Genomic DNA, 24,278 nt, shown 5'->3' with positions numbered 1-24,278 from the left:
CTTATAATAAAATTGGGATTACTTTACCTAAGTATCTTGAACTAACTTCTTTAAATAACGTATTGTGTTTGAAATTCAATGTTTTTCAGTTTCTGGGCATCCTGAAACCAAGTTACAACAGTGTGGACCTAACAGAAGTGGAACATGTGGATGATGACAGCATCACAATAGGACATTCAGACCCTGGGCTCATTGAGGTGGGAGAAATCACTGTTGTGATAATCTCACAGCTTTAAAATATATTATAGCAGCAGCAGATTATCATTAATCATAAAGCTGCCTATAAACTTCATTTGAATGTTTTTATTCCTTGTAAATGTTGAAGGTATTGGTAGCAATGACTTGGTGAACAAGCAATCCAGAACACAACAATGGCTTACAATTCAGGCAGGAAGTTAGACAAGAGTCTAACAAAGTGCCTAATAAACCACTCATCAATCCCCCGTTATAATCCTTCATAAGCCCTCAAGAATTATTCAAGTCTGAAATAGTACCTGTTGTTACAAAGCCAAAAGTTCAACACCATTACTACAGCATGAGACAACATTCTAAACCACATAATCATTGTATATTTCCTCAGAATTCATTACGTATCACTTTCCCAAAATGTCTGTTGCCATGGCTGCCTCATATTCACCGTATAATAATTAAATTTTGTATGAAAAGTATTGAGGATAATATTTGGTGCTACAAGAGATGAATCAACAAGGAACATGATAAAGTTATACAGAAAAAGGTTCACAGTTTTTGTTGATAATTTTTTTTTGCATGTGTATTATTCATACTTACTCTCCTTCAGCTGGAAACTAGTCTCATGCAACTCCAAAGTTTCATTCTCTTTAGTGTATTCCCACAAAATTGTAATTCAGACTTTGTGTGTTTAACTTTTTTTATGTCTGTAGGGGTTTACCATTAGCTTAGAAGATGGAGGCAAAATGATTCTCCAAAATTTCAGTAAATATCTACCAGACTACATTATATAACATCCCAGAAGATATTAATCTTTATGGTCATACCCATGAGAACCTCAAATTTCACAAATCTGTAATACTTTGTGGCATCAATTTTAGTCCCAAAGGGTCACAGAGATGTTGAAACTCTTAATGTTCTGAGGGAAATGGAAGTTAATGACTGTAATGTCACCTTCTGCAATATTATTATATGTATTATAGGCGCTGATACAATTTTACTGCACCTCTTACAGAAAGGACCCCAGAATTTTCATATATTTGTCACAAGAAGCATGGAACAAAATTTTAGCAGGCTGTAACTCAATACATGCTTTGTGCCTATCATGGATTTCTCAACCAGTGAGCTTTGTTTAGATGCTGCTATCGGCAAATGCAGGGGTACTGTGAATAAAATCTGTATGATTATGAAAACTCCTAAATTATTAAGTCTTCTTCAACTAACAGTTGTTGACATAATCCATAATCTTGAACTTTGAGGTTAAAGAGATGTGTTAAATACATTGGTGGTAGAAATAGTTCCTGCATATATGAAAGAGTTTCTGTGTCTGAACAGCAAAATATAGAAGTATTATGCTGCATCTTTTTCTATTAAAAGTATTTTAAATTAGTTTTGCACTGTGCTGTTTTCTGCAACGGGAAAACTCTTACATTAGTTCAGTGTTGGACATATCATTCCAAGTTCAATCAGCAGCAAAACAAAACTTCGCAGAAGTGTGTTCTTCTGCTTCTAAGGCAATTAAAATATTTGATAACGAAATCAAATTGCTATGTATTGTGATATGATTGAATAGCTGTACAAGAGACATTATCCATTGCTAGGTAATGGCAAAGTAAACCTTCTATGGTATAACTAGTATTGCTATTCACAATAAACATGCAATAACAGAAGAACTGCTGGGAGCCACGTTTTCTATGCGATCCATGCTCAGCCTATATAATGAGAGCCATCTAAGCAACTGAGTTAGCTGAGAGTTGTGGAATTTGTGGTGGACAAAGTGGTGCTGGGGCAGGATTTCTCCGAGTACTTCGGTTTCCCCTGCCAATCTTCATTCCACCAATTGTTCCACAGTCACCCTCACCTATCATCTGGGGCTGGTACAAGAGGCCAGAAGTGGCCACAGTACAAGGGACTTAGTCCCACCCCACTAGCAATAAAAAAAAAAGAGTTGAGAGTTATTTTAAATCATGAGTTGAGATTTGATGGTTGAGTTAGTTAGTTGTGAGACAGTCGCCAGCTGGTAAGGATGAAGCAGAGGACATTGCTGGGATCCATTACTAGGCAATGGCTAGTGAAGACATAGAAAAGTTACTATGTACTGTAGTGAGAACTACAATGTTCCAAGTAATGAGAGCCCTATAATTGCTTGTAGGTACAATTTGTAAGTATTCAATAAATTGAGTTGTTTGAAGTAGAGAGAGTCTTATTATAGCTGTAGTTACAATTTATAAGTATTCAATAAATTTAATTATCAACTTAACCCCGTATCTACTCACTAACATGTGACAGTATAAATAAGAGAGACAAAAGCATGCAGTGCACAAGTTTATTCCCCAGAAGATGTTTGGTAACAGTTTTGTCTGTTTTTATGTGTCATTGATTGTTTTATTTCTCAGATAGAAGACATTTTATTTAACTGAAAATTATTAACCAGCTTTATGTGTCTCTTTCCAAAAAAAAAAGAAAGGGTAACATCCCCCAGATATTTAACGGAAAGCACATGGAAATTATTGTGGAATTATATGAAGAAGATACCCAGCACAATGAAGTAATAGCAGTATGAAATTAGAGACTGCATTATCATTTATTCAATTTAGAAATTAAACTGAAGTCTGCAATAGATTTATATCGGATTTACAATCCCACTGTGTTTCCTGTTGTTGGTAGATTTCTGAAAATTCTTTCCTGTTATGACATGCATAAGTAAGTTATATTTAACATTATGTTGCATTAAACATGCAGGGTAGTAGTATGGGAGAATGACTAATGGACTCTGCATATTGAATATAACTTACTTGGAGAGGTCAGCAGTTCAGAACATGAAGTATTATATAGCAATTATTAAGGCAAAACCACCTAGATTGTTGACTAAATTAATGTCTATATTGAATCAAATTTTGTAAAACTCCTCCCATGACACTGTCCAAGTTATGATGCTGACAGGTCATGAGAGAATATATTTGAAGCTTAGTCAAAATAATAAGATGCTTGGTGATCCTTGGAATGTTTTTGGCATTGATTGATTCAATCTGAAAATATGTTGGACACTGCCTAATGTCTAATGTAATTTTCATATAAATAATCACGATCTTTTTTATGTGACTATACCAGCACTATATCTAGAACATAATTTGCCTGGTCACTACATTTTTATGCTTGGATAATGAAGAGAGATTGGCTCCGTAGATCAAGGGAGCCAGAAGATTTGAAATTGAACTGTAGGTGTGAGAGACATAGTGTGAAAAAATAACTGAGATTTGTCTTCTATTCAAAACCTCAGTCTGACATAAAAATGTCTAAGAAATCTGGCAAAGATGACCTTGTCTCTTTTTTAGTGTGCTGAATTTTGTAGTCTGCCACTGATATTGTTTTATGTAATAGATTATCTTCTTTCAGAAGGAAAATTGTATGTGTAGATGTATATTAGAAGAACAGTGACAGTTTAATTGCCTGAAACTATATTGAATAGTTTAAAAAAATCAATGCAGTTCCAGACAGCACATAAGAGAAGATAGCTTATGACTCTTTTATCATTATAATGACAGGGAACCAGATTTCAATCATTCAGTTTTATTCAGTGAAAAGTATGGAAAAGAGAACATAGGAGAATGAAAAGAGTTTCCGCAAAAATTATATGCTTAAAAAACAATGTGTTGTGGTGAGTAAGGCATCTTCATAGTTCTTATTCCAATCATATGACATCAGAACAACAGAAAATCTGACACATTCTCTGAATATGTTAAATATGGCATTAAGAAGAAATAAATATTTTCAAACTTTAAGAATAAGCTTAATGCATGAACTGAACATGGGCAAGCACTGATGTTGGGAGGAACCACACTACTCTGCATTCTGTAAGAGTGACCAATTAAAAACTTATACTTCATTATATATGTTTCTTTTCTTGCAGATGAGAAAAGCTATGATTGATCAAGAGTATGGCAAGAAGAATTTGCTGCTGAAATACCATTTTGACCATATGGTGAGCAAATTTATATAATGCAGTCTGGTCCAATATGGAGAAATGAATAGCAAAAGTGAATAAAGCTGATATAAATTGATTCTTACTGTGGAACATTAATATTGCAATGCTTTGCGTTATTCACTGTTTGAGACTTCCTTTATGTGCAAAAAATTTGGTATATTCTCATTCTGAGATAGCCTGTTGTCATTATACTGAAAGATTTTTGTTATATTTATACTGCACTTTTGTATATTCCCTGTGACAATGCCATAATCAAACCAAGGACTCCTTTAATACCATTCCCTTGTGTTAATCTTCTTTGTTATTTATCTTCATCGAGAATGTGTAAAATTTCATTTCCACATCCTCTGCACCTTTATGCTACAGACAAATGAACAACTTCACTTTACTCGTTAACCTTAAACTGCAGTGCAATTTAATGTTTTCCTGTTTTTGTAATTAAGTTATTACCCGTATTCAGAAACCATGCTTTTATCAGCTTCTGTTACATCATGTGGAACATGCAGTAGATATTCTATTAATGTGTACGTCTCACTGGGGCACTCAGTATTCAATGTACTGGTGCTATTTGTAATTGCAGAAGAGAATCTCCACAGTGAGGCGACAGTACACCCACACTGGCATCAAGGATACACCTTTCTCTGTAGGAGTTGCACTACCATACCCATATGGCTTGCACATTGCACACCCTCTAGAAGACAAACTCAAGATGCTTACCACAAGGAAACCAACACGTAAATGAGAAACTTCTGCCATGTTGTACATTAACACCTACTTGAGAGGTTCCCATTTAAATTAATTAACTACACTGAAATCATTTGGTCACAAGACTTTCTTCATGGTCTTATATATTTTTAAACCACTTCTATATTTTCCATGTAAGAAGCCCCATTTTAATATCATTGAAATTAAAATTTTACTCATTAATAAATTATTCAATAGTTATTTTTCCCAGGCTCAGTTACTTTGGACAGTGGCTTTCTCTGGCTAGCATGCTCATGCACATGGAAAACTGAGTGGAACTGAACAGTCATCTATATATGATTGCTTGCCTCTCTTGCCATGGTAGTACTTAAAAGCAGCTAAACCTAAGCATTTATCCATCTTCTTTATTATGGTCTTCTGATTCCATTATGGCTATTTTGAATCTGTTAGTGTTGCATCAGTTTTTACATCTGCAGATCACATGTTGATGATGCATTTCTGCATATTATGAAACTTGTCAGTGTGTCAATAAAACAAATAAATCAGTGGCTTTAGTTGTGATTCATTATAAACAGTGAGAAATGTGGGATTTGTCTACAGGAGAAATAAAGCATAATTATTGACAGTAGTGAAAAAATTGTGTATAGTCAGAGAACTGAATAACTACCCAGTTATGACACGTGAAGACCACAGAATAATGAAATATGCATGGGAAGTTAAAGAAACATCTATGAATCACTTTTCCCACAGACTTTCAAAAAGAAATGAAAATTTTGAAACATTTAAATGTTGGAATTAAGCTGATAATGCTAAGTAAAACAGTTTAGTAAACTTTGTGTTGTGTCTGATTCTTCAATGAGAAATTGGTGTATGTATTGGAGTTATAATGTGGCCTGCAGTAGCATAGTTGGATGAGGCACTATGCTAGAAGCTAGAAGCTGATGAGATCACTGGATTTTTCAATTTATGTAATCCTTTCAGCCACACTGTGGCCCTGGGGTCGACTCAGCCTCTAACAGAAATGAGTACCAGGAGTCTTCCTTAGGCTAAAGGATGGCTGGTGCATGAGGCTGACAACATCACCACCATCTGTGAACCTATTCTCTAGAAAATGTGCCAGCCTCAACATCTCACAAACTTATCTCTATGGCCTGTGACAACATCACCACCATCTGTGAACCTATTCTTTAGAAAATGTGCCAGCCCCAACATCTCACAAACCTATCTCTATGGCCTGTGACAGGGATTCCTTTACCTTTTTTTATTGAAGTTATGATTTAATATTTGAGCACGTAGACATGTTGCTAAGTAATATGCACCAAAGGACTAACTGTGAAGCAGTGTTTCTGGCACAGTCCGCTAAGCAACAATTGAATGGCAAAAGAGAAATTGTGTTTTCTGTGTGGTCCATGCTGAAATGTTATAACCAGGACAATTAGAGTAGATAGTGCAATGCAGTGGAGTGGAATGAGTTGTTTGGTGAGTGAGTTAGAGGCCTGCTGTGGATCAGTCGTTTTGAGCTGTTGCTGTTAGGAGCTGGCAGCTGAGGCATGGTGATAGTTCGGGAACACAGAGTAAGGGAAACGTCTGCCATTGAAGCCATGACTAGGCAACGAGTGGTGAAGACAGCAGAGTGTTTGAATTAGCAATTCTGCTATAGTTACTTGTCATGATCTGTAAGTGGTCAGTAAATATGATTAAAAATTCAAACCCCGTCTATAGTCACTCATACACATGATAATGGTCATCAGAAGTGGTTAGATTGGAAGCTACATGGGATGGTGACAACTGCTGTCAGAAGTGATTGGACTGAAGGCCGCAGTGGCTGCTTGTATTGTGACCCTACATAAATGGAACCAATGATGAAACAACTGGTAACTGCCATAGTAAAGGTGGAAGCTAGGATAGACGCCAATAGCGAGAAGTTTGAGGACCCTCGAGGTACTCTCGCCTCCTGGATGGATATCCACCAAGCCAGGGCAGAGGCCACTGAAGAAGTAATAAACAATATGGACACCCATCGGTAAAGGATGGAAGTCAGTATGAATGCTTGGCGAAAAGAGACAACTGCATTCCAGGGAGTGACAGAAGCCTGTCAAGTGAAGGCCAACCCAGAGCAGATTAAGGCCAGCATGGAAGCACTAGAGGCCACAATGAATGTCTTAGAAGAAAGTTTGAACTAAATGGAAACCATGGATTTGAAGACCAGTCAAGAAAAGTCAGATGTGGTAGCAGAGTATCAGGAAGTCCCTAAAGATGAGGCCACAGTGGAAATTATCAGAGCACTGGAGGACCGGTATGGGGACTGACATCTAGCCATAGGATGCTGCTGACAGCCAAAGAAATGGACACAGGACGATGATGGGTTCTGGAAGAACCTGGCTGCAGCCCACAGACAGATGACCCACCATACTGTTCCTGCAGAACATAAGGGACGCGATCATAAAAGACTGGCGATCGAGAAGATATGTCAGGAATGACCTAAACACAAGAGTGGCATAAGAGACCGAGGTCTGAGACGGCAGCTCCATCTAGGAATAAAGAGAGCATTCAACAAAACCACCTGGCATACTTTTGGACAGGAGGTTGTGAAGTGAGTAGTCAGGATTTCCAGGGAGTGAGTGACTGCACGTTGTGGAGGAGTCAGCCCCCTCCGAAACGAAATAAGAGATTATTAGCAGCTTAAGAGCCAGATATAGGAACATTGACTACTCTCGGAACTTTTGCCCAGAAAAGAACCCTAGATCGAGGTTGATGGTGGTACACTTGGTCCTGCTCACACCTTATCAGGTAGCAGCAGGAGCAGTTGGAGAATAATCACCGTGAGAACCAAGCCACAGGGAGGGAAGGTGAGACCGATCACAGATGTCACAAGCAGAGCCTTCGGGAAGAAATAAATGGCAGTATGTCTATAGGCTGCTCGGGACGAATAGCCTTAAGGAGGGAACAATATACCACATAGATCCATTGCTAAGTAATGACTCTGTAAATATCGCCCGTTGCTAGGCAGCAGATTCCTAACCTGCACCAATGGACTAACTGTGAAGCGGTGTTTTCTGTGTGGTCCGCTAAGCAAAAATTCAACAGCAGAGGAACAGTGTTTTCTGTGGGGTCTATGCTGATATTCTATAATCAGGACAATTAGTGAGAGTTAATGCAGTGTGGTGCAATGGAGTGTAGTGAGTTGGTTGGTGAGTGAGTGAGTGAGTTAGAGGACTGCTGCCTTTCAGTCCTTGTGAACCGTCGCTTTTATAAGCTGGTAGCTGAGGCATGGGAAGAGTTTGGAAACCCCAAATAAGGGGCACATCCGCTCATGAAACCATTATTAGATAAAGACTGATGAAGATGCAGCAGACTAATGAGGCTTAGTATATGCTATAGTGATCTGCAGAGTGTGTAGTTAGCCATTGCGCTAACATTACTTGTAGCTATGATCTGTAAGTGTTCAATAAATCCGATTACTAATCCGAACCCAGTCTATGGTCACTGCACCACGTGACAGTGATTATTGAAATATGATTATTTCGCTGGTACTTCTACACACTTAGCTTCTAATATGTAGTGTGTACATTATTGCGTGGGACCTGAATGAGTTTGATAAATTTATTTAGAGGTACATTTTTAAGATGTTTTCAACATTGAAATGTGAGCTGTTTGTTCCCCTGAAAATCGTAGTTCCACTTTGTTTGCAGGCATAATTCTTACCATTAAATAACTGAAATACCTTAATGTTTTTTTTTTCTTTCATATGACATACACCACAAATTTGTTACCTGAAAGATGTTACACAACCAATATTATTTCTTTCAGGTAATTATAAAGACTTGATTAAACAAGTACGTGAGTTTTCAGAAGATGGAAACTGGACTGTCCATCCAGATTGGTAAGTATCCTGCTGCACTATATTTCTGATATCTCATCTCTGTCTTAATTTATTTGCTTGTTCCTTGTTTTCTTAACTTTCTTCCATTCTTTTCCTTTTATTTTGCTTCTTTTTCTTTCCTTTTTTCTCTAAAATACCTAAAAGTTAAGAGATTAACCATAAAAATATTTGTCGCAAGTAAGTTGTCTAATAGAAATTGGGGCTTCTGTAGCATAAAATGTGAAGGAAAATAACAGTCTTCTGTCTTCTGGATGGCAAATTTGAAGGCGAAATGGGCAATTAATTGGTGAGTTAGAGAATTATCAAAACACAATATGATCTATGATGTTTCAATATTTCAGTGATGATTTAAACTTATTTAAAACTAATTTTTCATCAGTTATATTTTTATTTGTGTAAATTGATTTGCTACATGTATATCTAGTAGCAAGTATACTGAAGTAATTATTCCATATATTCAGATGTGGAAATCTGCAACTGTTCAGTCTTGTCCTTCACAAATAACTATGTTTAAGGATGCACATGCAGTAGAGCTAATGTGAGTAAATAAATCCCTTGGCCCATTCATTCAGCAAACCATGAATTATTACTTACTTACTTACTTACTCATGGAGCTGAGCCCTTCTGGAGGAGCCTCCAATTCTGCAGCTACCGAAGAATTTTCCAGCATTTTATGGAACCTGAAAGTTCATTACCGTGTTCACAAGAGCCTTCCACTGGTCCCTATCCTGAGCCAGATCAATCCAATCCATACCATCCTATTCTGCTTCTTAAGATCCACTTCAATATTGTCTACACGTACGCCTTGGTCTCCCCAGTGGTCGCTTTCCTTCTGACTTTTCTACCAGTGTCCTATATACATTCCTCTTCTCACCATTCGTGCTACATGCCCTGCCCATCTCGTCCTCCTTGACTTGTTCATTCTAATTGTACTTGGAGAAGAGTACAAGTTATGAAGCTCCTTATTATGCAGTTTTCTCCAACCTCCTTTCACTTCATCTCTCTTTGGTCCAAATAAACCATGAATTATATGAAATATAAATTAAAATGCCCCCAGTTAATATTACTAGTACTTTTAAGAGAATTTTGGTTGAACACCTTACAGATTACTAGAAAGTAATTATAATCAAGAATTACAGGGGTTGTTCTTCACATTACATGAAATAGCTGTTTTGGGTTTGTAGCAGCCACATCATATTGGCACTTTATAGACATAACTGTTTAATTAATCTGAGTCATAATTTCAGTGATGTTGTGTTTGTAATATAGGAGGATAGATATTTCAGTCTTCACAATTTATAAAGGTGCATCTGTGATGTGTGTTAGGTCATACAACTTTATCATTTGAAGTTAGGCAGGATAGCATGCCACATCATAATATTGCCATTAGTATGAGTGACTAAAGATGGGGTTTTGATTAGTAATTGGATTTATTAAGCATCTACAGGTAGTAACTACAATGAATTATTACACTATTCTGATTTATACACTACAAAGCACTTCACACTAGTCTGTTTAGTTTATGTGCACTAGTTGTCACGGATTTATTACACAGGAACTATAAAAGTGTCACAAAATCACACACTCCCAACATCACTGTGCTACAGCACACATAAAGCCTTCAAATCACAACTTAAATCTTCACAGGCTGATATATTGTACTCCTCTGCACTCCTCGAGCTTACTGCTTGCTTGCTTGCTTGCTTGTTCGTGTGCTTCTGCCTCTACTGCTGTTTGTAACTACCTTGAGCGAATTCTGTCATTCTTACTTATATAGACATGGAACAGACATGGACCTACAGTAAACACATATCACATGATCGCTATCCAGTCAGTCTATTGGCGCGTTGGTTAGATCTGCAGAAAATACAGCTTCCTGTATTGTTGCTTGTTGAACCATGTTTACAGAGTTGTTGCCTGGTAATGTGTTGGTCAAATGTGTTACAATATATCTATGCTTGTTTCATGCCTGTATCAGGCTGACAGATAATAATATTGCAGTTATTCCCAAAGTGTTCCTCTGGTTTCTTTACCATGATTTTAGGGTTTACTGCAAGTACCATTATGACACAGTACATGACTTCAGAAGTTCTGAGGAAGAACTTCGGCACTTTCTGGAAATTTTGGATGCAGGGAAGGGGTTTCAATGTTCACCAGTAAGGCACCTCATACCCCCTGAACAGATGAGTAAGTAGTCATGTTGAAATTTGTTGGTAAGAGAACCTTTCAAGTTGGTTTCCTGTTCGGAAGTGTGTAAGTGATGCACAGCTAAAAGTGTCATTGTAACTGTATCTGCTACTACTTTATAACATGGACCAGCAGTAGGGGAAAATGGGATTTAATAAGATGAAATAATTGTTTTTCATAAATTTTCAAGCATGTTCAATATATTTTGCTGAAGCAATAGTTTACATGAAGAGTAATATATTTTTAACCTTTTGGTACAGTCATGTTATGATTACTTCACATTAGACTTTACAAGAAATTAATGATCTTAACAGTGTAATTTCTTTCATTACAATTCATTTGTAGGGTTCAGTGGCACATATGTTGGGGTTCAATGAAACACAATTTTATCTGCATTGATAGCTGTGCCATAAGCATTAAAATTACCACTGCTCAGCAGATGTAGGTTTAGAATACTGTGAAGAATTGGAAACATAGAGAAGTATAAAACTTTGCATGAACTCCTTGAGAAAACAGAGAATGCAAAAATCACAAACAGATAGTAGCAGCTACAGTTAAACAGAATGATAGGCTGAGTAACTAGTTCAACTATCTTCCATGAATGTGCCACCTCCTTCCTTCTGATATATAGGAAATAACTGCTCTTGCCTCACTGTACGCCATATTACCTGTCATTATCTTGTGATATGTGAAGTGCATTAAACTGGCTCATGGGAAGACCCTGTGACAGTTTTTTATGGTGGTGATGCTATTTCCAGGATCAAGAGGGAAAATGGCATCTAAGAATGCATGAGCAGATGGAGTTAAGAAATATCAACATGGAAACAGAATGAATCTTTAAGTTTATACAGTAATTGTGTCTCTAGATATTATCCACTGTCCTGTTTTAGTAAAGACGCAACGTTTTGGAGACTGAATTTTTTCCCCATCTTCATGCAAAACCTACTCAGTTTAGTCCTACTGATAGAGCCAGTCCCTGGATCTTGACCAGAAAACAGAGACAGAATCCAGTCTCCAAAACTTTGCATTTTAAATAAAACACATGACAATGGAGAATGTCCAAAAACACAATAATTTTATTAATATACCATCATCACATACTTTTAGATCTTACTATAAAATTATATTTGTCATAGTGCAGATGGTGGAAGAGTGTACTTGTTGGAAATTATGTGTGAAATTATAGAAACTGTAATTAATTTTTGTTTCTCTGGCTGCTCATGTGGAAGTTTACAACAGATATGGGTATCATTACTTTATCCTGCACGTTATATTGCATGAAAACCTGAGCAACTGATTAAGTGATTAACACCACTATGCAGGGTCTTCCTCAGTGCCTTACATTCTGGTCAATAAATTCCTACTATACGACCAAAATGTTTAACTTTGGAACTTATATCGATCAAATTCATTTTACTTCACATCTTTACATCTTCACAGTCTATCTCTTATTGTCTAAAATCCATTTCAATATTAGACTCCCATATACTCCATGGCAGAATAAATCATAATTTGATAAGTGCCCTAAATTATTAGAAAAAAGAAGCAGCTGTTATGCTACAGTTTTGTAATTAAGTAAGTAGTCTGTTGTATATGCAAGTTTAAAATGCAGAACTGTAAGGAAAGGGAAGGTATAAAATTATAGTGAGTTGAGATGGAAATGCACAACAAAAAATTGCAGATATTTGCATTAAAATGTGAATGACTGGAAGAAGGGACACCAAACTAAGATACTCTTCATAAATGATGGGAATGATGACCTTGCAAAATCCCATTACAGTTTAGGCACATGAGAAAGTTACTTTAGATAGTTATTGAATGTTCATACAGTTGATGAATTTAAAGAGCATGAAATACATACAGCTGATCCATTAATTCCTGAAGGAAAATTGACTGAAATTTAAATTCATTCATTTCATTTATTTTCCATATATCCATACAGGCAAAAAACCTAGGATGTGGAAATAGTCCCTTTGATAATAGATGTATACATATAATAAATTACGTAAGTTACATAATTAAAATCACATTAACATAGATAATAGAACAAAAAAACTTATTACAGTTATAATTAATAAACGTAATTTAAAAAGAACATTACTATAAAAACTTAAAAATAATACNAATAAATCATGGACATAATACAATTTCATTCAAATTACCCAAATTAATTGAATTAAATGCCTTATAAATTTACACACTTATGACCAACTATCTTTCCTTCTTTCTTTCTTTAGTTCATTTTTCCATAAATCAAAATACCTTGGTATAGGACTCGTCATATACATACATACACATCCTCCACTTTCCATAAACATCCATACAGGCAACAGACCCAGGATGTGGAAATAGTCACCAAACACATACACAAAGTCACACAAGCCTCACAACGAAGATCTGCTGGAAAATTGGAAAAACGTAAATGTCTTTGATCAGTTCAACTCCAGCTGAATTAATACACAGTGGTAGGGTCACACAGCATTCTGAAATTCATAAGGAAGAATTACCGAAGTAATGGAAAGAACATGCTCTTGTGTGTATTAAAGAAATTGGAGAAAGACAGATCTGACTGCAGTAACTTTCAAAGGTGCCTCTCAAGTGTCATCATCACACAAAATTGTATCCAGTATCCTTCAGGAGCAGTTATTGCTACTTTTTGTTGTGCTTACTGTTGATCATCATTGTAAATTGTATCAGAATAATAAAATATCTACTTTCATCAGATATTTGCATTTTGACACATAATGCAGAAAACATGGGACTATATAGATCAGACATCAACTTAGTTTTTAAAGAAGCTTATGGTCAGGTAGAAACCATACTGTATAACATTTTCACCTACTTTTTCGCTTCACAAGGGTTTTCATTCTCTGTTGCTGTGCAGTAGAAGTTTTTAAGGATTTGCTGTTTCTTTCATTTATTCTAGAGATATTAGGTGTGAAGTACAAATAACTATGTTCCTAATTGTTTTATTTCATCTCTCTTATCTCCATATCAGTTCTAAATTTTGTGTCACACACTCACATTCTGTGTGCATCCTTCTGAATGAAGGACCAATTTTTACACCTATACAAAACTTCAGACCAAACACTTTATCATGTGTTAATTTATTTTTCTCTTCCACAGATAGTGCACCATACCCAAAAGTAAAAATGGATTCTTGTTATTGTAAGTAATTTGAAAGTGTTTCTCACACAGAATTTCACAATAATGGCCAGCCATAATTGAATTTTCACAGGCAAAATGATCACTCACTCACTCATGGAGCTGAGTCCTTCTTGAGAAGTTGCCAATTGAGCAGCTACTCAAGAATTTCCCAGCATTTCATGGAACCTAAAGTTTCATTACCATGTTCACAAGAGCCCTCCACTGGTCCCTATCCTGAGCCAGATCAATCAAATTTATTCCATCTCATCATATCTCTCTAAGATCCATCTTACAATTGTCCACCCACCTACACCTTGGTCTCCCCAGTCATCTCTTTCATTCTGGCTTTCCCACCAATATCCTATATGCATACCGCTTCTCTTTTCCCCTATTCGTGCTACATGCTCTGCCCTCCTCATCCTCCTTCACTTGATCATTCTAATTATTCTTGGCAAAGAGTACAAGTTATGAAGCTCCTCATTATGCAGTTTCCTCCAGCCTCCTGTCACTTCATCTCTCTTTGGTCCAAATATTCTCCTCAACACCCTGTTCTCAAAAACCCTCAGTCTCTGTTCCTCCCTTAATGTCATAGGCCAAATTTCACACCCATACAGTACCACAGGCAAAATTATAGTTTTGTACATTTTAATTTGTATGATTTTGGACAGAAGACAAGAAGACAAAAGGTTCTGGACTGAATGGTAGCAAGCATTACCTGAGTTCAATGATCTCTGCCAAAAAGAAATGTTCTTTGAAGAATTTTTACGTATACTATCCTTCAAATTACTTTATCTGCATGTTGAGGATCGTATGAGTTATGCTGTGTTCAAAATTTGAAGAATAATATGACAGGATCAAATAAGTTAGCACTATGGTAAAGCATACGGTTTACACTCAAGGTATTTAATTTTAAGCCCTGTCAGGGTACTGGTTATCTGGATTGAACTGCGTTTGGATCCTGGTTCCCAGTAACATTCAGGGCACTTGGTTGCTATGGGAATGTTCACAGTTCATTTGATTTTCCGATAAAACACCACATAGGTGAGGTTTAAAATATTTTACTTTTGTGATTATATGTTCAGTAGTAAGGATTCTGTTCGTAATGCATTTTCTGGTGTTCTGGAGGGGCTTCTTGTTCTTGTTTCCGCTGAATATTTGTGTTATTCTACTGTATTGTGAGAGTGGATTTTATTTACAGTTCAAATTCTGATAAGATTGTTAGGGTTAGTTATAGGAAATCCTCCTGCCTATTTATCAGTTAATACTCCAATGGATTCAGCATGAAATTTCGCTATTTAAAAGCCAATCATCAGTATTGCCATTTGTTGTTTAGTATGTATACAAAAATTAAAGTGGGTTGAATAAAGTATTTAAAATGATTGAAAATTCTGTTTTTACTCTGTCAACTAAGCACTTACATTTATGTTTGATTTGTTTTAGAATTTCCATCATCTGCTGATACATTTCGTTACCAGAAAATTTGATTAGAAGTTGTATAGTTGACTGAAATATTGAAAGTCTGAAATAAATAGCAGTCATTTGATAATCTGTGCTTTGCCAGCTTGTTGGAACCATAGTTGTTTGACATAAATTATAGTACTGAAAATCTTTGTGATATTCTTATTAATTCAGAGTAATGGTTAATAGAATAATTATGGAAAATTATATTTTTTTATGAACTGAATTTTATTATGTATATTAAAATTTATAAATATTAATAGAACATTCAGAAGGTTGGGCAGATGGCAAGAAACACGCTTAAACAGAACCCACCCCATTTCACATTACTTAGCCTTGATAGCATAAACCCTGGAACATTGGCTTACCATCCCATCAGAACACAGTATCTATTTAATTCACAATGTAAGAAACCAAACCTTGTGTGATGGTTACATTTTTAATATTGCAGGTGATGTGGAACTATTGAATTCACTGATACATGATGCCATTGAAACAAGATTTTGGTCCAAAAGGAACATCATTATGTAGGTATAAATGCAACCATGGCCCAGGTTCCCAGTTCATGGAATCCATAAAATATTCCTTACATACATACATACATATACATTTGCGTTTCAGATTATTCACAAATGTGCACAGGCACAGAATATAAAACATGTCAACAAGCCAACAAGACATTGGAAGCATGTACATTCACAAACAAAATCACTAGCATATATAATCCATACTTGTCAAAAAAAACACATAAAATTGTTAAAAGGAAATACAGATTGCAGCAAATACACATACAATAGTTACATACATACATATACATACATATAAGAATGCCATAATCAATATATTTTATAGTTTTTGTGGCAGTGATTGTTCAGATTTTATTGTTGCCTTTTGTTACATAATGTAATCTTGTTTGTCATTACCAGTGTTTTGGAGGAACATGCTCTCTCTTCTTTTTCAGAGTTGAAGCACATTTTCTGTTCTCCTCTCCTGTTGATCTGGACAAAGTTCTGTCACTTCTCTGCCTTCTGGGAGTGACCACCTTCCTTGCTACCTGTGTATATAACTTAATTGCATCCCCACTCTAATCATTTCATTCATAAATATGGAGGATACCTGTAACTCTGAAACATTGGTATTCACCTACAGAACTACATGATATAAAAACCCAGAAGACTACAATTTGAATGCCTTAACCCTTTGCAATGCCTAACTCAATAGAAATAAGTATAATGAAATGTTCCCTCTCATGTTTAACAAATTGGAATTGGTGTGTAAAGGACATATATATTAATTGTCTGATGGTGTTAGTATAATGAATATGAACATTGCAGCAAAGGCTTCATGTTGTTACATGTTTGCAACTTCTTACAAAATAGTGTTGTTCTTTAGAAACAAATTAATATATATTTCTATCCAGAAATACCAAAATCTGTAGTGAATTTAAAAATTCAGTAACAGTTGTTTCTTTACTATTTCTTAGTTACAACTGTGCTTAAAACTTGCTCTTATTTAGTAGTTTCTTTGAAAATTCTGGATTCCAGTAAGATATATTTTCATGACAGAACACCCAGAATCAAAAAGTTTAGATTGTATGAATTATGATGTGAGTCAGTGAAAGGGAAAAGTACAAAAATTGTATTCCTACAGGAAGCAGGATAAATTTATCAAAGAATTTGGAGTTACTGTGGTGTTTCTTGCAACTCACAGTGGTCTTACCAGATGGCAACCTTTCCAAGACAACACAGAAACCAGGTGAGTGTGCATGTAGGATTATCAGTTTTTTGGTTTAGTATGAACCGTAAGCATACACATCTCCATATGGGTAGGCATATCGTCTTAATAACACTGAGTTATCATTATTTTTCATTCAAAATTAAATATTTATTGGAACTGTTTCCAAACAATTTTTTGTGACATATGTTAAAATGTTGGATGTTAGCCAGGTTATGGGGGGAGGTGTGCCACATAAATAAGCTTGCAAAGGAAAATTCATACGGTCCATGTGGCCAGTATCCTGTGTTGTACCATTTGTCATTTTTGATTAAACACTGGTCTATAAAGAGATCATTTAAACAGGTAAATAACAGTTATATTTCCACTTTCTCTAATGTGACTGCCATAATCTGTGCCTGTCCCCATTTAATAACAAAATAAAACTTTGTACTCTGAGTATACCAAATTTCATGATCAGAAGCATCAATTTTGTGACAGTATGCTTTGTTGGTTGTCCCTGTCACACACTTCAGATGAAAGATTGATGATTGGTGAGAAAACGAAATTTAATTTGATGAAATCCATAAAGAAGCCATGTAGACTGTAGTATCCTCCTTGTCATCACATTTATTAATATTTGTGTTGTAGTGACTTCAAGGAGACACATACCCACACTATAGATGAGGTATGGTACCAACGAGCTGTGGATTTACAGGACAAGGGTGGTACTTTTGTCTACTCTGTGCCATTCTCAGATGGTCGAGGTGAGTCCCTGGGTCTTATTGCAGTTGCACATATAATGAATGGTTCATCTGATCGTATGGACAGAAATGTGTAATTATTAACAGTCCATCTTTTCAAAATACTAAAAATTGAAATACACCAAATATCATGGTCAGTGGGTAATTTTTCTTTTTTATGTTTGGAATGTCCAAGGTTTAATTTCTGGCCTGGAGAGAGGCTATCCTAACCAAGTGCTTTCATGGTTTTCCTCGGTCCTTCCAGGAGAATGCCAGAATGGTATCTCAGAATGGATCACAACTGCTTACATCATTTCCAGTTCATCACCACTAACAATCCCAATATTTTATGCTACATATTCTGAGCTGGGCTATTGAAAGAGTCATTAAGTAGACCAAAAATAAAAAATACCCATACAAATATTTTATCAACTGTTTTTTATGGTTATGAAAGATAGTATCTTACCATGATGAATGTATGCTGTTACAAGTATGAAATCTCTTAGCTGACTATATTATTAAAAACTGTTTTCATGTTGCATCACTGTAAGCATGAAATGTTTCAATTGTTCATTGTACCCCACACTCAAGTTACAATGGACTTCTAGTAGGAGTAAAATAACCCAGCAAAGCAAGTTTCACAAAAAATGTAAACTCTATAAGAATGAGGATATTAATACAGATAATTCAAATAACCGTATTTCCACAACATGATAACAAATCATACAGTCACTATTATGTAATCACTTTCGTAATTAATGAACATCAGTAACATGACTCCTGATTACAAATATGAAGCATGACTTTGGGTTTTTGGTTACTCATTGTTCTGTAAGCTTCAGCAGTACATATGCAACATTATTTGATAGCACAGATGTGATATGCTTCATAATCAAAAGAGAGAATGTAATTACAAATGATAAAACAGTTCCGTCCAGTGTGACTGTTGAAGCTTTTACTACTTCACTTCTTAGCACCCTGACATGTTTCGGTCCTTACAGACCATCATCAGAAGGAACATCAATACTTTTAGAAACTACTATTACATTGGGTGTTTTGATTTTTAAAATACATAAATATACAATATTTGAAATATACTCTTTGTACAAAATCCAAATTTCTTACAACTACAGCAACTGTCCTTGATGCATTAAAGTTTTTTTTTTTTTTTACTTTTTGATATTTAAGTTAAAATTCTTTAACCGAATAGGTTCGTGTCCCTTGTCCTTTTGTTTTTCTTGACAGGGCCGAACTTGTGCCACCTGTCTTTCTTGGGAAGGTAGTTCTTGTTGTCATCCTATGTTTGTTCATAGTGTGTTGTGTTGTTTTTACTGTATGTTTTCCCAATGTAATAGTAGTTTCTAAAAGTATTGATGTTCCCTCTGATGATGGTCTGTAGGGACCGAAACATGTCAGGGTGCTAAAAAGTGAAGTAGTAAAAGCTTCAACAGTCACACTGGACAGAATTGTTTTATCATTTGTAATATTGTTAGTGTGATGGACCAGAATGNAAATTCTTTAACCGAATAGGTTCGTGTCCCTTGTCCTTTTGTTTTTCTTGACAGGGCCGAACTTGTGCCACCTGTCTTTCTTGGGAAGGTAGTTCTTGTTGTCATCCTATGTTTGTTCATAGTGTGTTGTGTTGTTTTTACTGTATGTTTTCCCAATGTAATAGTAGTTTCTAAAAGTATTGATGTTCCCTCTGATGATGGTCTGTAGGGACCGAAACATGTCAGGGTGCTAAAAAGTGAAGTAGTAAAAGCTTCAACAGTCACACTGGACGGAATTGTTTTATCATTTGTAATATTGTTAGTGTGATGGACCAGAATGAAACAAATCAAATTCAGAGAATGTAATTGTAAAAGAATGAATGTATGTTTGAACTTTGGTGAAAACTGACAACAGTTTTGCAGTATGAATGCCACAATACCAGCCTGGCTCATCTGCCTTTTTGTGAGATGCTGATATTTATCCTTATATATGTTTCCTTACTTGTCCTTGTGCTCTAAGTAATGTTAAATTTTGTTTTATTTCATTCATAACAGTGATAGGCAGGCAAACTGCAATACTTGAACAGAAAGATTTGTAGTCTATGCTGATTTTTATGAGCATTTTACAACTAACTTAATTTCTAAGGGCATGGTCCATATTGTATATTCTAGGGAGCCTTTCCTCCCTTTGTCAGGGGGGCGGGGGGAGGCTTCGGACTCCACTGCCCTCGTCACCTGGTAGTATTCAGATACAAAATCAAGGCGGTTACAATGAGCTGAAACTTACAACTCAGGAGGGAATAAAGAATTTAATGCAAAATATCAGTGAGGAAATCTCTTTGAGGTAGTGTTAAATGGATATTAAGGAAATAGTTTGTGAGGATGTGAAATTCACTGAACTGGCTCCGAATTGTGATTAATAGAGGGCTTTGGCATGAGCGGTGTTGAACTAATGGTTCTACAAGCAGAAAATTATTTTATTATAAGAACACTCCATGAGAAGAAGTGCAATTTTTGCTCATATATTAGTATGTGTGTTTATCCTCCCCCCCCAAAGAAAATATCCAGATGGTATTTTGAAGGCTGCGACAACTATCCTTCCATTTAATAATTAACATATTGTAGCATGTAGAGCTGTTACTATGCAATGACCATGAGATAAGCAAATATACCAGAGCCACTACTGGATAATATGCTTTGCAAACAAAACACACTCCCATGGAAATGATTTGAGCAGCGTCTCCACAGCAACGAATCAACACACAACAATAGTTACCATTGGAAATGGCATTTCCTATGGCGATCCGAGCCAATCTGTTATATCATGAGGAGAGTGGCCATGCTAGAGAAATTCTCAGTGAAAATTCAGAGTTGCAATAGAAGGTGAAATGTCTGTGCCAAGTGAAATACAGTATGTGCCAAAATATTCAGTACTGAAACTCGCGCATCTCAAGTGTGCATGTGCGTTTGTCGATGGGGCATAGCTTCAGCTGCACGTGTTCCCAGTAGTGAAAATGAAGTTGTGTTGTGCAGTTGATGATGGAAATGGGTCTCTCGACAGAGGAAAGAGTATTCATATCTGAGTATTATTTCCGCTCATATGGAAGTGGTCGCCAGACAACTTGCTTCCTTGATTTTGAGCGGCCAGATGTTATCGTCCAGAAACCGCTACATAGTACACTTGTGACGATATGGTGTGCCGTCTCAGCTCACGGTATATTAGGCCCCTATTTCACTGAGGATGAGGAAGGCAGTGCTCTTACTGTCACCCAAGAATGCTAGAGGGACATGATGATCGGACCATTTCTTCAGGATTTGAGAAGATTCTGTCTTGCAAAGGGCCTTGACATGAATAGAGTGGTATCAACAGGACATCTTTTCATTTCAGTACTGTATTTTTGGTGCATACTGTACAAGCAGGGATGCCACAAGGTTCTGCCCTATACTCCACATTGTGCAGTCTATATATGTATGAATGGTGCACCCAGACACCTGGTGTCTATCTAGGTCTCTTTGCTGATGGTACCTGTATATATGAGACAGGCCACAAAGACTGTTGTGATCTCACAAGGCTGCAGTGAGGTCTTGCTGCTACTGAGGCGTGCAGTGGGTGCTGGGACATAAAAATCAATGAAGATAAAACTCAGGCCATTTACTTTCTCAAAGACTTAGGACCCCCAAGTCTCATCTTACACTGAATGGATGGAATATCCCCTTTGTCAATCACATAAAATATCTGGGAGTAATCTTTGATAAAAGGATTACATGGAGGAGGAATGATTGAAGCCAAGGACTTTAAGACATTTATTAGAATATTCTCCCTATTCAGAAGTGAGCTTTTAAGAGCCAGCATCAAACTAACCACCCATAAAGCACCGATCAGACCAGTAATGACTTATGCTTCTCCTGCCTGAGAATTAGCAGACACCTACCTCTTAAAATTACAGCACCTGCAAAATGAGGTTATCTGCACCACTGGAAATTTTTCAAGGGGTACACTGGTCCACAATTTGCACATGGCTTTCAACCTTCCATGCGTGCAGGCGACAAGCAGAAGTCATACGAAATCACATTTAAATACAGTGCTATTGCTGATTTATACAGGCATTGACCCCATCCTGGTACCACAACTAAAGTGTAGGAACTATAACATTCTCACTGGATCACACGCTCCAAGTATTCCACATGAATCAAGCCTTATAATTGCACTCTAAGTCTTCACAAGTTGATGAAATTTCTGTGGCTATCTTCTACCAAGAACTCAGAATTCTGTCACTCACTGCCTTCTTTATTCCCGAAATCTTGCTATATATCCATGGCATGGACCACACAGAAAACACAGTTCTGCTGTTGAAACTTGTTTATCAGACCATCACGTAGCAACAGTCGCAGTGCAGACTTCATAGAAAACAGTCTCTCTATTGTTGTGTAATGTACCATGTTTACAGAGCTGCTGCCTGGCAGCACGTTGATCAAATCTGTTACAATATGAATGATCTGCTTTTAAAAGCCTGTACTGAGAGAGGACTTTTATATAGCGCAAAAGGAAGAATTTTCAGTAACATGCCATATGTGCGAAATGTACATTTGACAAAAAGGCCAAGCATGTACATAAGAGATAGACTCATATTCTCATCAGAGATGGTGTTACATAGGGACGATGACCTCAAGGGTTCAGTTGAAAAAAAAATCTCTATAGTCAAGTGTTTGATGCCAAGACAAACTGTTTGGTGGTAAACCTTCAGTCTCAAAGTAACTTTAACTTTAACTTTGACTTTGAGCTAGAGCCAGTTGAAAGTCAGTCTGCGAAGTGAAGATTAGGAGGTTGGTGTGAAATATCTGTCAGCATGCACACTGGTCGGTTGGAGCACTCAGTCAGTTGTTACAGGCATTTGGAATGGAGCTGCCATTCAGAGAGGACTTGAGCCCAGAAGCTGAGGAATAGCCATTGTTAGAAGCCATTACCAGGCAACTACTAGTGAAGACACTGCAGGCTGGAAAAGGCTTAACTGTGTGCTCTAGTGATTTGTTGATTCGTGAACTGTGGTTATCAGTAATGGCACTGTAATGAAGTGTAGTCACAATTCATGTGTATGAGTGTGGTCAGTAAATCCAATATGTAAACCAAAACCATGCTAAGAGTCACATTTTAACACGTGACAATATAATTATCCTTCTTGCTGAATCAAGATCAATAAAATGTGTCTTTCAGAAGTGTTTCATCATATTGTGCTGGGTTGCACTGCTATGTATTTAATTGCTTCCTTGGCTTGTTTCGTGCATGAATTTTGAGAATTCTGGATGATGGTACAAAGCTGACATTTGTTTGTGTTACATAGGAGACAACAGCAGTGTCTTAGTCACTGCAAGTTATGCAGTGTTCACTGAGGACAAGAAGGTTCCTTTGGCTGTTCTAGGATACCAATTTGAACACTTCAAATTGTTCAGCGAGTTTTACAGCATAACATCTAAGGTAAAACTGGAAACTGACAACAAATATGACAAGATTGTGATATTTTGAGTTGTTTTGACCGAGCAAGTTGCCTGGGCTCATAATGCTGCAGGCATATATTCAGGTGGTACCCTGTTTGAACATTGGTTGAGGTATGGATTATCCTGACTGAGGTCCTTCATGGATTTCCTCAGTCCTTTAAGGAAAGTAGTAGGATAGTATATTAAATTAGGACATGATAGCTTCCTTCCACATACTTTCCAATTCATTATTCACTTTCGTCCATCCATTCAATGGTTATAGTCTGAGTTACTGACAGCATGAGCACATAAACTGCAAATGAATAAACAGTCATTGCTAAATTCCATAATTTTTTAAATAATGCATATATATCTGCACAAAAAAGCTGAACTAAATTCTGCAAGTCTATGAATTACTTTCTGGAGAACTGTGTCAGAAATTGGGTATATCCATTTTAATATTGTCCACCCACCTACACCCTGGTCTTCCCAGTGGTCTCTTTCCTTCTGGCTTTCCCACCAATATCCTATACACATTCCTTGTCTCCCCCTTTTTGTGCTACATGCCCTGCCAACCTCATCCTCCTTGACTTGATCATTCTAATTATACTTGGAGAAGAGTACAAGTTATGAAGCTCCTCATTATGCAGTTTCTCCAACCTCCTGTCACTGCATCCCTTCTTGGTCCATATTTTCTCCTCAACACCCTATTCTCAAACACCCTCAGTCTATGTTCCTCCCTTAATGTCAGAGACAAAGTTTCACACCCATACAGAACCACACGCAAAATTATAGTTTTGTATATT

The 24,278-nt window shown here is 36.6% G+C and overlaps 1 protein-coding gene across 3 annotated transcripts in view; it reads left to right on the top strand.

The window, feature by feature from the left end:
• Positions 1-24,278, top strand: part of LOC111867143 (voltage-dependent calcium channel subunit alpha-2/delta-3) — a 76,705-nt gene that overhangs the window by 40,973 nt on the left and 11,454 nt on the right. For all 3 annotated transcript variants that reach the window (XM_033752563.1, XM_023856703.2, XM_023856702.2), the window contains exons 14-23: positions 90-197; positions 4,100-4,171; positions 4,755-4,908; positions 8,690-8,762; positions 10,807-10,949; positions 14,076-14,117; positions 16,006-16,081; positions 17,205-17,309; positions 17,919-18,034; positions 23,340-23,473. In XM_033752563.1, coding sequence (XP_033608454.1) covers positions 90-197; positions 4,100-4,171; positions 4,755-4,908; positions 8,690-8,762; positions 10,807-10,949; positions 14,076-14,117; positions 16,006-16,081; positions 17,205-17,309; positions 17,919-18,034; positions 23,340-23,473 — 1,023 coding nt within the window. The remainder of the gene's footprint in view (positions 1-89; positions 198-4,099; positions 4,172-4,754; positions 4,909-8,689; positions 8,763-10,806; positions 10,950-14,075; positions 14,118-16,005; positions 16,082-17,204; positions 17,310-17,918; positions 18,035-23,339; positions 23,474-24,278) is intronic.

The sequence above is a fragment of the Cryptotermes secundus genome, unplaced genomic scaffold (assembly GCF_002891405.2).
Source record: "Cryptotermes secundus unplaced genomic scaffold, Csec_1.0 scaffold443, whole genome shotgun sequence".
Classification (NCBI taxonomy): Eukaryota; Metazoa; Arthropoda; class Insecta; order Blattodea; family Kalotermitidae; genus Cryptotermes; species Cryptotermes secundus.
This window is presented reverse-complemented; position numbering and strand designations above follow the sequence as displayed.